This window comes from Pseudopodoces humilis, chromosome 6 (assembly GCF_049639895.1).
Source record: "Pseudopodoces humilis isolate 2021_Gansu_Grassland_sample_001 chromosome 6, ASM4963989v1, whole genome shotgun sequence".
Classification (NCBI taxonomy): Eukaryota; Metazoa; Chordata; class Aves; order Passeriformes; family Paridae; genus Pseudopodoces; species Pseudopodoces humilis.
In genome coordinates, this window is record NC_142205.1 from 14,161,818 (window position 1) to 14,177,525 (window position 15,708).

General features: G+C 37.0%; 1 protein-coding gene across 1 annotated transcript in view; it reads right to left on the reverse strand.

The window, feature by feature from the left end:
* Positions 1–4,485: 4,485 nt before the first annotated feature.
* BOD1L1 (biorientation of chromosomes in cell division 1 like 1) overlaps positions 4,486–15,708 on the reverse strand; it is a 36,538-nt gene continuing 25,315 nt past the window's right edge. Inside the window, exons 18-25 of the mRNA XM_014261453.2 lie at positions 14,551–14,626; positions 14,436–14,470; positions 12,477–12,522; positions 9,573–9,607; positions 9,383–9,467; positions 8,792–8,945; positions 6,975–7,118; positions 4,486–5,817 (exon numbers count right to left, since the gene is read on the reverse strand). Coding sequence (XP_014116928.2) covers positions 5,709–5,817; positions 6,975–7,118; positions 8,792–8,945; positions 9,383–9,467; positions 9,573–9,607; positions 12,477–12,522; positions 14,436–14,470; positions 14,551–14,626 — 684 coding nt within the window. The 3' untranslated portion in view covers positions 4,486–5,708. The remainder of the gene's footprint in view (positions 5,818–6,974; positions 7,119–8,791; positions 8,946–9,382; positions 9,468–9,572; positions 9,608–12,476; positions 12,523–14,435; positions 14,471–14,550; positions 14,627–15,708) is intronic.

The window sequence follows — 15,708 nt, forward strand, 5'->3', positions numbered from 1 at the left end:
CCAGTATAATTTTTTGTCAACTCTAAACAAATACACAAAATAAAAAACATAACCTCATGCTTGGTGATGTATAATCCATCCTTCCTTCAAGAAGCCTCTTTGTTTTGTCACTAGAAAGGATAAACCCCACAAACTACCTCACTGTTCATTTATACACCAATTATTGATAGAGGGATACCATAAATCCATGGGAAAGCTAATGGTGCACCTGTTCAACATAAGGGCACTCAAATCCATGGTGCAACGGGAAGGTGATTTCACAGCCCCTCTCTGCCACATGGATGTCTTTGTGCAGGCAGCAGAATTTACCCAGTTTCATCAGCAGCTGGTTTAATAAAATGATCACATTAAAAACCAATCTGCAGTTTTGTTTTGTAGAGGTAATTTCAAGCTCCCTGATCCAGTAGTCTATGCACAACTCAACACTGGCATGGAGAAAGGCACTGGCCAAGGGGCAGAAAAGGGAAGGTGAAAAGTGCCTTGCAATCACAGCCTGACCATGCAACCCCACCCCTCTGACAGCCAGTGCCAAAAATCTATTCCTGCCCTGCTAAGTTACGGCCATTTCAAATCATATTTTTCTTTCCCAGTTGTTTGGCAAGAGTGTTATGTTCCTAGCTTTAAATACAGCTATCCAGGGACTCCCAGCAAGACATTTATTTTTATTATGTTTTTCTTTTGGGCTTTATTCACAAAGCCAGCAAGGATAACTAAAAATCTGAGATTTGAAGGAGAAAGGGGGTTTAAATGAGAAATACCCTTTCATGGAATTTTGGTGAAACATTTTGAAACAGAGACTAGAATGGAGATAGAGTTTCCTTGATGTTTAAACTTTCATGTTTTAGTAGAAAAAAACCCACCCTGTTTGAAACAGGCCCCAGATTTTTGAGAAGCTGATGGAAGTAATGGAGTGTGACATACATAGCTGGGACAAGGAATATACTGGAAGAAGCGAGCACAGTATCTTTAAGAAGTTGCCAAGACCTGCAGAAGGCTGACATGGGCAATTTCCTCCAAACTGAAGCTACAGGCAAATGAAATAGATGGAAGGTTGTTGAAATTGAAGGTATGAGTCTTCTGAGCTCTATACAAAATGAATGAGCAGGCAGTTATGAGGATACCAGAGTTACCAAGAGTTGGAAGTAGGTGTATGCTGTATGAATGTGCAGTCACCTTTGTCAAGATGGTCCCATTAAACCTTAAAACTGGAAATTTTAATGAGAAGAGAATAAAAGTATCCCAGTTACTTTCACTCTACAATATAAACAGGTACAGCTTCAAGGAAATAGAATGTGCTTTGGAAGGATCTGTAAAGGGACTCGATGCATCCCAGATTCAGGGCAGCAACTCTCTCTCTTCAGACCAGTGACAGTCAGCGTTGCAGAGGTGCCACTACCTCTTCCAAAGGCAAGGGAGTACTGAAAGTCTGTGGTGGCAAATGATCTTTTCCTAATGCAGAGCTTGACACAGGTATCAGACTTAGGCCACTTTTAGGTGTAGACACCCAAGCTGGTGCTGGACTTGCATCACGGTGGACATCTGCTGATTGTCACTGTGACCAGGAGCACCTGCTGCTCTTGGTTGCCAAGTGTTACGCGACAAATTTTTACTGAGTCCCTGAGTTTCTGGAGAGATTAAAGTGGATCAGGACCTTATGCAGCCACATCAGGGCCAGAGATTGCTCTGCGTAGGACAGTCTTGGAACACTGGTTGAGAGAGAAGGAAGAGTAGATGTGTATTTGGGATGGATGTCCCAGATTAACCCCCAGCTCCCTCAAGAGAGAAGTAGATGTGTTACTAGAGAAGCTGTTGGAATAGAAAGCTGAGGCACCCAGAGATCTGCCAATATCAGCAAAAGCCTTGCCCCAGCTGCTGAGTGCACCTACTGACTTTGAATCAGGCTCTAGAGGGAAATTTCACCAGTTGCAAGACTTACAAGCTTGCCAACCCCACCTAAAAATGAAAACTGCAAACTTGTAACTGGTGACCCTCTAGCTGGTTTAAAAACCAACCACAAAAAACCACACTTGTATGATTTAAAATCTATATAGTATTTCAAGTTGAAGACAGTTAAGAGGTGTAAATAGCCTTTAAGTAGAATGCATCAGAAATGTGGAGAGATTGTGGGAACTAGCCAACAGCCAGCTGGTAACACAGGCAGCTCAGGTATGACAAGCAGGACTCAAGGTCCTGTTCTGTAAAACTCTGTGAGAAGCTGAACTCAGTCTTCCATCAGCACATCTCTGCGCACTTGGTATTTTAATATCCAGAGAAATTGTTCCAAGAGAAGAAACAGCCACTAAAACATAAAAACCAGCCAAGCGGTTTAGAAATTTACTGAGATTGAATCCTAGCCATGTTATTGCACCAAAAGGCCCTGAACAAATCTCTCCATGAAACACTTTCCGGACATTCTGTTTAATCACTGTGCAGGATGGTATTTTTCTCCTGATCTCTCTAAATTTGCATGGGTTAGGAAAGTATCATTATTTTATACATATGTCAAGATTCAAGCTGGAGTACAAACCTAACTTCTGAAGATGGGTGTGTGTGACTGTGGCAAAAGATCACTTCCCCCTCTCCCACACTTGGCAACTGTCTTTGAAGGGCAATATGATTTGTCCCAAAATGAAAACCAGGTGAGACTTACAGGAGGAACTGTGACATAAGGAAATAAACCTAAAGTAGTTCCAGAGATGCTTGTTGTATTGTAATTGTGCATTCAGTAAACTCAAAGACTGTAAACATTTCTAGCTCTTCCTGCTTATACATGAACTCTTTAGACCTGCTTGTCTTACACTGACAATATTTAGATACTGTATCAGCAATAAATCAAATCATAGTCATCCACATAACCAGTGTCAGACTTCTTGTGCCCCAGTCTCCTCTCTACTACTCTGCCACAATGTGACTCCTGCTGCACCCCAAGGAAAACTGATTCTTCCTCTCCCTGTCTTGTGCTCAGAAGGGCTCTGGGAGACAGAAGGTACAAAAGAATTGGAAGTTGTGAACATTCAGTCATAGAATCATGAAGGTTGGAAAAGATCTCAAAGATCATGGAGTCCAGCCCCTGATCAAACGCTGCCATGTGAACTCAACCATAGCACAGTGCCATGTCCAGTCATTCCTGGAACAGCTCCAGGGATGGTGACTCCATCACCTCCCTGGGCAGCCTGTTCCAATGCCTAACCACCCTTCCAGTGAACAAACTCTTCCTTATGTCCAGCCTGAACCTCTCATGTTTAACTTAATGACAGCAGACTAGTACTGTCCCTGTAAAGTGTAATAGTAATTTAGATGACACTGAAACTACTAAGCAAAAAAATGAAAAAAATTCCCAATATGGACTGTCAGTGATGTGGCCTAGCATAAATGTCTATTTTGTTGACAAGAAAGAAGCTGGCAGCAAGCGAAATATGCATAAGCTGAAAGTTTGTGGAACTGGGAGTTTTTACCCTCTCTTTAAAAATGGCTGTCCTGCAGAAAGATACCTCCTTTAATGCTTTCATTTCACAGAATAACTTAATCAATGATCAAAGATACATTCCATAGACAAGATGTTCCTAAATGTTATTCCTAAATGTTATCCATCACTAGGGAAAAGGACAGTAGGCCAGTTCCTAGGAGCTTAGCTTTGAGAGACTGATACTGATCTTCAGAGCTCTGTTTGTCTACTGCGATATCAGTAAAAAGGACCTGACACAAGTCAGAGCTTTGTCAATCATCATAACCCATCAGAAGAGCTCTGCCTGTGAAACAGGCAAATATGAACTGTCCCAGGGCAGGACAGGACTAACAGCAGAGAGAACAAATAATAATAATGCACAGTGCAGTGGTGAGGCTTCCTCCTGAGTACTTCACTACTGAATTCAGGTGTAAGGAAACAAATGGAGCAGGTGCAGGGAAGGACTCCACCTAAATTCTGGAAAGCACCCGTGGAAAATCAAGCAATTCAGCCTCTTTAGCCTTACAGAACTAAGGCTGAGACAAAATATACAACTTTGGTCTATGCATACTGCAGGGGGCAAAGGGAAAAAAACAGAAAAAGGGAAGATTCAACTTATCCTACAACTGTGCATAAACATCAGTATCAGTAACACACAGGAATGTATCAGTCAGTACTCTAGCAAGGTATGTATGAATATGGCAGCTAAGTAGAAAATCAAAGGAACTGATTTTCAGAGCTAAGATATTTCCTTCTTTCAGGCTAATTTGCTTGGAAAAGTATTATGTGAGCACTTTTATAGTGTACTGAGACAGGCAAACAGTTACACACTTTCCCCACTTTTGGCGCATGTAAAATATAAGTGCCTGTGAATGTTTTTTAAAGACTAACCAGGTAAAACTTACAGACATGACTCCAACCAGACACATTTGTAAAGACAAGTTCTACAGTAAAACAATGAAAGGAAAATAAAATATGGCAACTCAGGTTTTTGGCAAACGTTTTATATTTTTTATATAAAAATTTCAGTAAGAAACCTAGCAGAATATCTGACCGAAACATCTGCCTTACAACAAGTTCAAAAAAAAACTCACAAAAAAAAAGAGAAATTAAGAAAAAAAAAAGTAAAATTCCAACCCCCAAAATATTTTTTAATTATAAACCAGAATATCAACAAAACACTTAAAATAATCTCAGATTGTTTGGCAATTCATCACATCATAACAAGAGACACATTTGATCATAAGAAAAGTTTAACTTTATATACAACTTCACTTGAACATTTGCTCTTACCAGAGTTAATATACATTAAAAAAAGATTCTGGCAATAAAACCAGCTTCTATTTTTAATACCTGTGTATAAAATGTAACATAAAATGCTGAAGCTCTATAGTTAGAAGTGAGATTTGATTTCAATGGGTCCCTCTTTGTTGAAAAAGATAAATACTGAAAGAACAGGTGTTTAGCTGCAAAATAAAACTTTCATTTTAGGGTGGTATTGGTTGACTGTGAATAAATCTAACCTAGTACTACTCATTTTTTGAAGTTGGTAGTAAATTTACAAGTGAAAATATAATCTAGTAAGATTACATTTTAAATGTCATACTTTGTCACAAATGTGAACAGAAAGGAGCCAAGTCCCTTTCACTATGCTAAACTACTTTGATGCATGCGAGAAAAATATTTTACCAACTGTCTGAGCATATTTCAGAGAACTTCAGATTTTAGACAGCCCTGGGGGAGCGGAGGGGAAGTTTCCTACTGACATCTGCATAGAATGTAAAATATATAATTAAAAAACCCTAAGGTATATACTAAAGTTTACAGACCAATGCTTTCCATATAATAAATAAAATGTCCATCATTGATTAAATTCATACACAGAGTAAAATACAACCTATTTTTACAAGTTTATGTACAAAGTGTATTAGTAGGCACATGGGTGCCTTATGGGCTGGAAGCATCTGCATTAGCATGTCACATTGGGAAACTCCAACTTTCCAAGTCAGTGATAAAATATATAACTACTTTGTTTTTCATTCAGATACAAAGTAAACTTATTTTTCATCTGAAATAAATGTACATAATATTCTGTATAAACAATAGTTTATAAAGCTGTTTAAAATGTAACTTAAAAGTACTGCATTGTTTAACTCAGAGCTCTGAAACAAGCACGTGCAAATCCCTTTGCTTTAAAAAAAATAGAAGCACAGATGTTTGTTTTCCTTTTGACTCTTCCAAGAACAGTACTGGCTGGTAAAGATTATCGTTTTGCTTTCTTTAACGGCGTCTCCTCTGTTTTCTGCTGGCCTTTTCTCCGTACCACTGTTGGGCTCTCCTCCCTTTTACGCTTGGCCGACTGCACCTTTACCCTGAAAAGCATATTAATCATTATTTTCACAATGGTAGAGCTTGCAAAGAAAAGAGTGGTCAGGCACAATTCTGTTCAGAGGGCTGAACGAAACCGTCCATCTCTGATGAACTGTCCATCTCTGATATATTATATATAAGCTTACTACTAAAACACACTTCTTAATAGGATATGGGGTACTAATTTTGTGTGTTGGGGAGTGCTCCATATGTAGAATTTGGGGATAGAATTCTCCTTCCTTCTCTTTCTCTGGAAAGATTTGTGGATTTATAACAGAACATAATGGACTTTATTTCCCTGTCCCCCATCTCACACAGACAGAATAGCAGCAATAGTGTCTCAGGCCTGCATACACAAGGGGGAGTAAAGGGCAGACTTCACATGCCCTTACCCTATGCATTCACACTCCCATCTATAGGCTCACCATATTTCAGCTGCAACTAACTCTGAATGGGTTTAAACTCTTGGCCCTTCATAACCACACAAAATAATGGAGCTGAGGTGAACTGTGACAGCCATCAGTGCACAATTCTCCAGGTTCAGCCTGAAGACACTGACACATTTCAGAAAGAATAACCAATACAAAACATTTTACAGGTAAACTACAAGATGCAGAGCAAATATATTACTTACTGTGCATCACATTTATTACTTATTCCCTTGGCATTCTGCACTGTGACCTCAGCTTTACCAATTAAAAAGCGTAACAGGAAAGGAGGGAAAGGGAAATATATTCAAAACTTGGTGTATGGGCTCTCAGAGCTTATCCTCTTTTTATCAGCTGATCTTAGATCTTCAAAGCATTAGAATTGTGTCATTGTATTTAACTTTAACCTGAACTACCAATGCTCTTACCCCCCACCCAAGAAAGAATCACAGCTGAAGTTAAATACTACATAAACAGCATTTTCAGATTCTCCCAAGAGGTTTCCAAGGATATAAAGTAAAAAATCTAGTCTTCCAAATGTCAAATAAAGGAAGAAAAAGAAAAAATGTAAACAGAAGAAAATCCTTTAAAAGCTTTTTATATATCACACAAGAACAGAACATAACTAGTCTGCTGTTCAGATTTTGAAGCAGTACATTACATATAAGGGAAAGACCACTGTAGTGGCTTCCAAAACAAATACTCAAAGTAGATTCAACTTTAATACTTACTGTGTCAATGGAGGAGATTTATTAATTTTTGTATCACTTGGAGATCTCTTTTTAGCTGCTAGTTTCTGTTGTTTTCTAGGAGAAACTGAATTTGGACTGCTGCCTTTAGAAGTTGCACGTGTGGTTGGCTTGCTGGGCTGTTTTCTGTAATACAAAAGAATGATGAATTTATATATAAGAAAATACTTCTACTGAGTCAATTTCTTCTTGCACTCCAAGTGCAGATAACTAAGACTGCACAGTATTTGTGACAAGTAAATCAAAGTTGCCAAAAGAAACAGTGAAAAAAACATATTTGCCTGCTTCAAGACACATTGCGATGCCAAGTTGTGCATTTTTGTATCAAATGTAGAATCAAAAGAGTGCTTTACTGACAATATCTGGTATTTACAAAAAAACCCCAAAGCAATCCATTTCAAATCTTGCTATAATTTTTGTATGCAAGTGTCTATGTTTAAAAGAACATCTCGTAGTCTGAATTCACTCATATAAGCTTTGCTATCTGCATGTTCAGAAACATGAAAAACTCATTACTGGTGATAAATTAATTAGTTTAGAAAACAGGTGACTTAAGTCAGAGAAATCCAGCAATGCTGAATAAGAAGAAGCATCTTCTTCCACAGAATTATTCCCAGATGCTACTTATAAAATGCAGACTGTATGCAGCACCTTAAGGTAGAGATGCTTTGCTGCAATGAGAGCTAGAAAGGTAGCATTAGAAATCTGAGACACAACCCCAAATCTATAAAAAAAAGTAGATTTTCCACAAGCAACCAGAATAAACCCACAAATACCTAAACCTTTTATAGCTAACAATGATGTGAGACTAAAGGAAGTCACTTTGCATTTACCAAAACGAAGCTGTTGTTTACTAAGGGGTAGTGGTAAAACATCACAGTTTTTATGTAAATGAAGAATCATGTCAGATTTAAATTAAATTCTTCAAATAAAGAATCACTTTCAGATTCAGTTCTGGAATTATCAGTTCAAAAGCACAGTGGCAACTGTGCTTCATGTACTGCCCAAAGACTAACATATAATATATACAGTATAACAAATGATATCATTAAGAGGGAAGCAGATATGGTTAATTGAAACTCCCACCACCAATATAAAAAAAACACCTGGACTCAAATTATTTTCTGAAAGACAGCAACACAAATCAAAACTTCCCAAAGCTGTTATATTTCACTGTTTCCACAATAAGATCAAGAGGATGAGCTCTGCTAAAATTCCGTATGCTGATAGAAGGCTGACCAGTGCTAAGGCAGATAAAGAATGGCTTCCTGAAAACAGAACTCTTGCTACTCACACTTGTTTTTCACAGCAAGATTGCTCTCCAAGCTTGCAGATCACCATACTAGAAATTAAATCCTCTACATTCATGTATTTAACTTGGACAGTACTTAAAGAAACAGACAGGGACAATTACATTTTCACCTTGTTCCAACACCAAATACCAAATGGTGAATTGTCAACTCTAATGTCCCATTTTACCCTTCAGAACCAAGTGTCCTTAGACTCAAATTCTGAGGCATCACCAGGATGAGAGTGCCAACAGCATCAATTCTTACCTTGTTACATATTCAAGTATGCCTTTTGAGACCCTAACGGTTTCCCTTAACCTCACCTTTTGTCTCTTCATTCTTAGACGAGTGGTACTAGAATCAGAATCAAAATTATTTGGGAAACTCTTATAAATTTAAAACAAACAGAAAAAGGCAAAAAGAGGAAGTAACAACCTCTTCCCTGCAACAAACTCCACAACTGAGAACAATGTAGAAAACAGCTTGTTATTGGAGTCTCTACACAGTTACCTTTGAGCCTCTAATCTTGTGGCTGATCTAGTTGTGGCCCCAGAATATGCATCATCATCTTCCTCACCATCCTCTTCCTCACCTTCCTCTTGCTCTTTTAGTTCATCTTCAGAAGATGTTAATTTCCGACGTTTCTTCTCTGGCTCCAGTGTTTCTGTCCATTTAAAATTTTACACATAGGCTATAATTTTCCAAAAGGCCTTGAACACTTAATTTAGAAAAGGTATTCTAGTCCTAACTCCCATTTTCAGTAAGTAATTTTCCATTTCCTTCTTATTTCAGCATTTTAAATTCACACTTGTTTGACTTAATCTTGCTAACACATTCACCACAGTTTACTTACACAGCTCCTAGCCAGAATTCATAGAAAATTCATGAGGCTTTATAGAAGCATCTGGAATGTAGCAATTCTGACATGAGATTACAGCAATTTACACATATTTACATAATATTTACACTAGCTGTAACTCAATGATTTTTCCCCAAGAAAGGAAAATTGAATAAAGCTTATCTTGTTGCTATTAGTAAACAGAAAAGCACAGCAGTATTTTCTTATTCTGTTAGAAACAGCACAGTTTCTCATGCTTTTACCCATTTCCTCTGATTGAACCAGAGAACGCCTGGGCTTTCTTCCCCTTTTACGCACAACCATTTCTGCTTTATCAGCTTCATCTTCCTGAAAAAACAAAATGGAACCATGTAAGTCAAGAACTATTTACTTTACATAGAAGACAGGCATTTTTCATTATATACTGCTTGTAAATTTACAAATCACACTTACATTTGTTGTTTCTTTCTTATTAGATATGTCTGTACCTAAAAAGAAAGGAAAGAACAAAAGTTGATCCTGAAGTTCAAATCTTTCACCAATCAATTTAAAAGTGACTTCTTGTGTACTCTCTCAACTTTGCATAAATATCACAGTAGCTCAAAAAGCATTTAAAGTCTCTAATTTAGAAAATAGCTTTGTTATATACAGAGACTGGGACAATGATTTAATTTTTTTTGTAAGTACTAGGGCTTTATATCACTGACAGTATTTATTGCATTGTTGCAGATTTGCTGTTTTCTTTTAATGGAAAAGCAGAAGTTACTTATCCTTTTTAACTACTGTCAACCAATTACAGAACCACAGAAAAATTTGGCTTAGAAAGGGCTTCTAGGTCACCTAGTCCAATCTCCTGTTCACAGCACAGCTAAATTAATTGATCTAATCATACTGCACAATACTACACACATACTTGCTCAGTCTAATTATGAAAGTCTCCAAGAACATGGTCTCTTCAGGTGATCTGTTCTAGTGCTTAACTGCACTCGTGTTAAAGCACCAAGATGACTGAGACGAAGCTCAAAAAGACATTATTTAAAACCTTTCTAGTATGCAAATGACATGACTTCCTCTGCTGAAATACTTCTTACATTCAACTCAGTAATTTTTACAGGCTAGCCTACACAAATCTGTTAAAACAGATTTTTAACTCTACATCCCATGTGTCAACTTGGCTTCTTCTCCATGGTTACCACTTCTACTATAATTCTGAGATGAGAGAGATTATTTTACAAAGCTTCTGAACTCTGTCAAACAGAATTTTCTCTAACACCACAAGGATAAAAATCCTTAGCAATAGAAAAGAGAAGCAACCTAAATAAAGGCAAGTTTTCATATCTTTTTTTCCCTGCCATAAAATTGCTAATTTCTGAAAACTAAATAAAAGAGGACACAAACTCTAACATCCTCACCAATTAAACTGAGAGAACAAACAAAAGAATGTCAATGCAAAGGATCTAAATCAGATCTCAAAGAGTAGAAACATTCTAAAACTCACACCAAACTTTTCTGGCACTCCTTTGTAAGGTTATGGGAAAAAAACTTTTACACAAAAGCAAATGAAGTAAAACATAAATATATTTAAGTATTCAAGAAATAAGTGAAATAAAGCATAGGACTGTCCACTCTACTAGGTTCTTCATACAACATAAGCACATACATAATACAACCAGCATGTATTCATTCTACTGTGTTCAAAAGAGATACTTCATAATTCTGGTACATCTTGGTAAATTTGTAGCAGAGGGGTTTTTGACTGAAAATAAGATCCATCTAGATCCATGACATGCCTTTAACAGACAACCCTCTGTAAGATATGAAAATGTAGTACTTTTGCTTAAAGATAAATATAAAAATAGTAAGACATAGTATTTAAAAATCGCACTAATTTTAAAGCAGCAACTGTTGATTAGTGCTAAGTAATTAGTTTCAAGTTCAAGTGTCAGTGTTACGGGAGGATGATACCTTCAGAAAACATATGTCTCTTAACTGCATGTGCTGTAGTGACCAGAAATAAACTCTGCATCCTGCTCCACATGTGGGTCTGTCCTTACTGCAAATCCTTATGCAAATCACCCAGAAACTATCAGAATAAGTGAACTGTACAGAGGGATTCAATTTGGTTTCCTTTTCCTTTCCTTGCCAGGGGTTCTCATCCCCTTATGCCCATGAATGCCAATACAGGATGAAAAACTTAACAGTACATTCCACTTTATATGCTCCTCTTAACATTGCTGTGATATCAAGAGCCTTCTACCCGGAAAACAGAAATGTTACATAACACACTCAAACTTTAAATACACAGTCAGGTGTCTTTCTGAATAAAAAGCAAAGCAGAATGCACTTTGATTTCATTCTCACGTTCTTGTCTATTCTCTCTGCAGTTCACAGAAGTACCACACAACAAGCTAACCCTCCAGAGACAATTCTGCAGCATATGGATTAAAGCTGACATTTTAACAAATGTGAAGAAAATAGGAAACAGTCCTTTTATGTGCAGTGCAGCCAGATTAGTCTATCTGCAGAAACCTAAGCTTTTGGAAACTCCACAAGATTTGTTTTGAAGATTTGGTTTCTCAGATTTTTTGCACATTTGTTTACAAACCATTTTTAAACCTAATTTTCAGGTCACCTGCTTCCTAAAATGAGTTTTAAAAGTTTTTTTAATGAATGGCCATAATTAAAAATAAACGTTTAAACAACCAGTGCAGTTTGGATTCTATACACAAGAAAAATGAGGAAAGAGAAATAGATATTTCACTTAATTCTGTTTTAGTTTGAAGCACTTAAAGTACATTTTTGAGTCAAGCTAAGCAACCGTGTTCCAAAGTTCTTACAGCAGCTGTGAAAAGGGAAAGAAATATCCCCCTCAAGATACCCCTGAGATCTTTAAATACATATCCACAGATCAAACAATTAACTGAACAAAATTTGAAATGTAATGTAGTAAGTGTGATTGCTAGTCACTGTATGAAAGAAAACATGCAGGAATGGGAAATAGCCACCAAGAGCCAGTCTGATAGAGTACCTACTATCCTCTGAAGCTCTGCCATGTACTTAGCTCACTCAATCATTTGGTATATTCTGCAATGCATAGTTCAGCACTGAGCAGTGCTGCTGCATCTCTGAACTAAGCTCTAATCAAGCTGCTCTATTTTGAAAAGAAAAACTTGGTAGCAATTAGGGACAAGTTTTCACTTCATCTCTTTCTTCAGATGTTTTCATTCATGAATGACACTGACTGCCAGAGATGATGTCAGGAAGAACAAGGACCCATGTGATTTTTGTGAAAACCCTTTTCTATTTCTTCCATCTTTCATTTTATATGTTGAGGCATATATTTATATGTTTTCTTACCCATTTGAGGTGTTTTCCCTCTACTTGCAAAGGTAGAAGACTGCAGCTGAAATTAAAAAAGTGGGCTTTTTTAATTTAAAGAAAATCAGAAAAATTCAGCATTGTGTTACATAATCACAGAAACTGGCTTGCATTAATTGTAGAATGAATCTGTAAATCTAGAAAACATGAACACTAATGAGGAGCACATGAAATTTGTACTGACTTTAAGAGTAGGATGCATTTTTCCATTTTGGTAACTGAAACAAATCAACCCATAAACGAATCACAGCACTTTCAGTAACCTGACACTAAAGTCATTGCAATAAAAGACACGAAAGATAAAAGTAGTTTCAGTCAAACAAACTTCTTTGTTGATAATTAAATCAGAAATATGTTTAGTACAGTCACTTTATGTAATCCCACATACAGATTTACAGAACTACAAGTCACCAGAAATTGTTTATTTACTCAGAATGCAGAAAAAGCTATATACAATTACACAATGTCCTATGATGACTGTCCAAAAACTTCAGTGCTTTCCACACTGAACGACTACACTAGGATGCTTACGGTACCTCTAAAGTAAAGGTGTTCCCAAAGCCCTGGGGAAACTGTCATGCAAAGGCATCTCACCTTAGACAGCCCCTGTCTCACATAGAGGGCAGGTATCACTCCTCCCTGAGCCAGCCTGCAGCTGACACCAACCACTCACTCATCACCAGGAAATACAAGACCTTTAAACACTTGAACCACAACAAGATGATTCTGTTCCAGTACTGAGGATGCCAAGGTACATCTATTTCTGAGGGTGATTTTAAAATTAATTTTAATCCTTAACTGGGCAAAAAACCACCCCAAAAACCAGCCAAACAAAAATCAACCCACAACACCAAAACAGAAAAATGAAATACCAAAATCTGTACCAGTTCAAACTACATTTCATTAAGTTAATATTGAAAAAAAAAATCTATTAAGACTAGGAATTCTGAAATTGAATTCAAGCCAACCTGTAAGAAGGGACAGGACTTAAAGGGCTGCCTAAAATACGAGGACAGAACAAGTAGAGACAGTAATTCCTTTTATCCATAAACTAGGTAAATTTTCAAGATCTTCAACAGCAATGCCAGCTGGTGCCTCACCAGGCAAGCAGGAAGAAAAATCTGAGTTTCAACACAACTTCATTTTTTAAAATCCCCCCTTTTCTATGCAATAATGTTGATTCTAAAACAGAGGAATTTCCTAGAGAGAAGCCTTTAACCAGAATAAATCCCGCTGGCAGTACTCCACAAACATGCCTGACCCATCACTGCCCTGTGCTGTAATCCAGCTGTATAGGAGAAGCAAAACCAATAGACCACTTTCTTAGCTGTGAATATCCTTCACAGGGGTTAGGAAATAAAACTACCACTGAGCTTTAAAAGACAGACATGTTTCATGAACTCCTAGGTTACTCACCTAGGTATGTCACCTAGAGACAGTATGTCTCTACTTGCATCAACTGTAATTTTGCAATATATATGTAATACAACTGCTTTATATAACATTTTATTTTACAGCTATGAAAGGATTCTATGTGCTATTATTACAATACATTCAGTAGAGGAAAGAAACTTTGTTTTTGAAATAAATTCACCCTTGCTTTTCAAAATTACTCTCAGCACAAACTGAAAGACACATGCACACCACCAAAAATTTACCCTGCACACAGGTGTATATATATTGCTAGCTAGTAACACTTAGATTTGTATTAAATGAACTAAGTGTGAAGCTTACAGGTAACCCATTCTGACTTAACTCTATATTTTGCTTAAAAAGCTTAGCTATATTGAGATACTACTAATAATTTTCATTTGCTTAGACTGAACTCCATTATCAAGTTTTCCATAAGATGTTTCTGAAATGCTGTTAACTGTTAAACAGATAAATGGCTCTTGAAATACTGTGTTAAATGCACCCAAACAAAATAAAGGCACTTACATTCCCAGTGCTCATATCAGCTTTTGACTCCCCACCTGAGGGAAGAAATACGAGTTCAGAACTTGAATGTCATTATTATCCTTGTTTTTCCACACAGGTATTATGAAGTACTTACCACCAGGTTGTACTGCTTCAAGAGGGTATTTACGAGGCCTTCCCCTTTTGCGTTTCACTACCACAGGCTGATTTTCCTATTAAAAACAAAGGACAAAAATATTTTACTTACTATAACTGACATTTGGCATTTGAGCAATACAATACGAAGACTGCTAACTGAATTAATAATGTGACAGTGGCAGAAGTAGTACTTTCCAGTTAAAAAATAGATGAGGCAAGTTTAATAGCAAGAGACTGCCTGTTATGAAATCAACTAATACAGGTGAAAAGAAACAAGACAACTCCCAATTATACAAAATTCTCAGTGGGTTGACTCAGGCACAAAGCATGTCTGAGAATGCAGTGCCTTCTGCTCCCATAGCCCCAAAATCTCTATCACTAGGTCTTGCAAATGCTGCTGGTTTTCCCCATATAAGAACTCCAGACTTTACATCCCATGAGCCCCTTTTCCTAGTGCCACATAGCATGGTCTACATCCTCTATGTTGAGCAAGTGCTTCAAACAGTTCATATACTAATTACCCCAATACACAGATTGCTGATATTCTTTATATAAACAAGATTTTTAGGAAAAAAAACCCAAAACAAACAAAAGCAACTTTCTTTGAAGTTTTAAGCTTTGAAAGAGAAGTTTTAAGTAAAAAATATGGTCAGATGCTCAGTTTGCGAAATCCCCAAGAGACTTTCTCTTGCATACAAGGAAAGATTAAATGCCTCATTCAGCATTTACTGAAGTTTAACAGTATTTCCCCCAGAATGGTTCTTAGAGACTCAAGCCTAGAGTGAACAAAAATAAAAATTCATTCTTAAATTTTCTTCTACTTCCAACTTTCAGGCAAAAAACCCCAAATGATGAAACCAAACACCTGAGATCAGTGCCTATTTCTAGGCATCAATTTTAATTTTAACATTTTCAGACATTTGTTTACAACCCGTACTGTAGAATATCTCAAGTACATGCCTAGAAGATAATATAAAGACTTCAAAAATTGTTGAGAAAGACTGTATTTTTTAAAGGCAAGTTGTATTTGTTGGTGACTAAACTGTCTGCATCAATTGCAAAGTTTTCAGAAAACATGATTTCTATACAATAGAACTCAATATAATTGCTTTCTAGGCATTTTGTAAGCACTACTAAGCCTAGGAAGTGAGTTAGC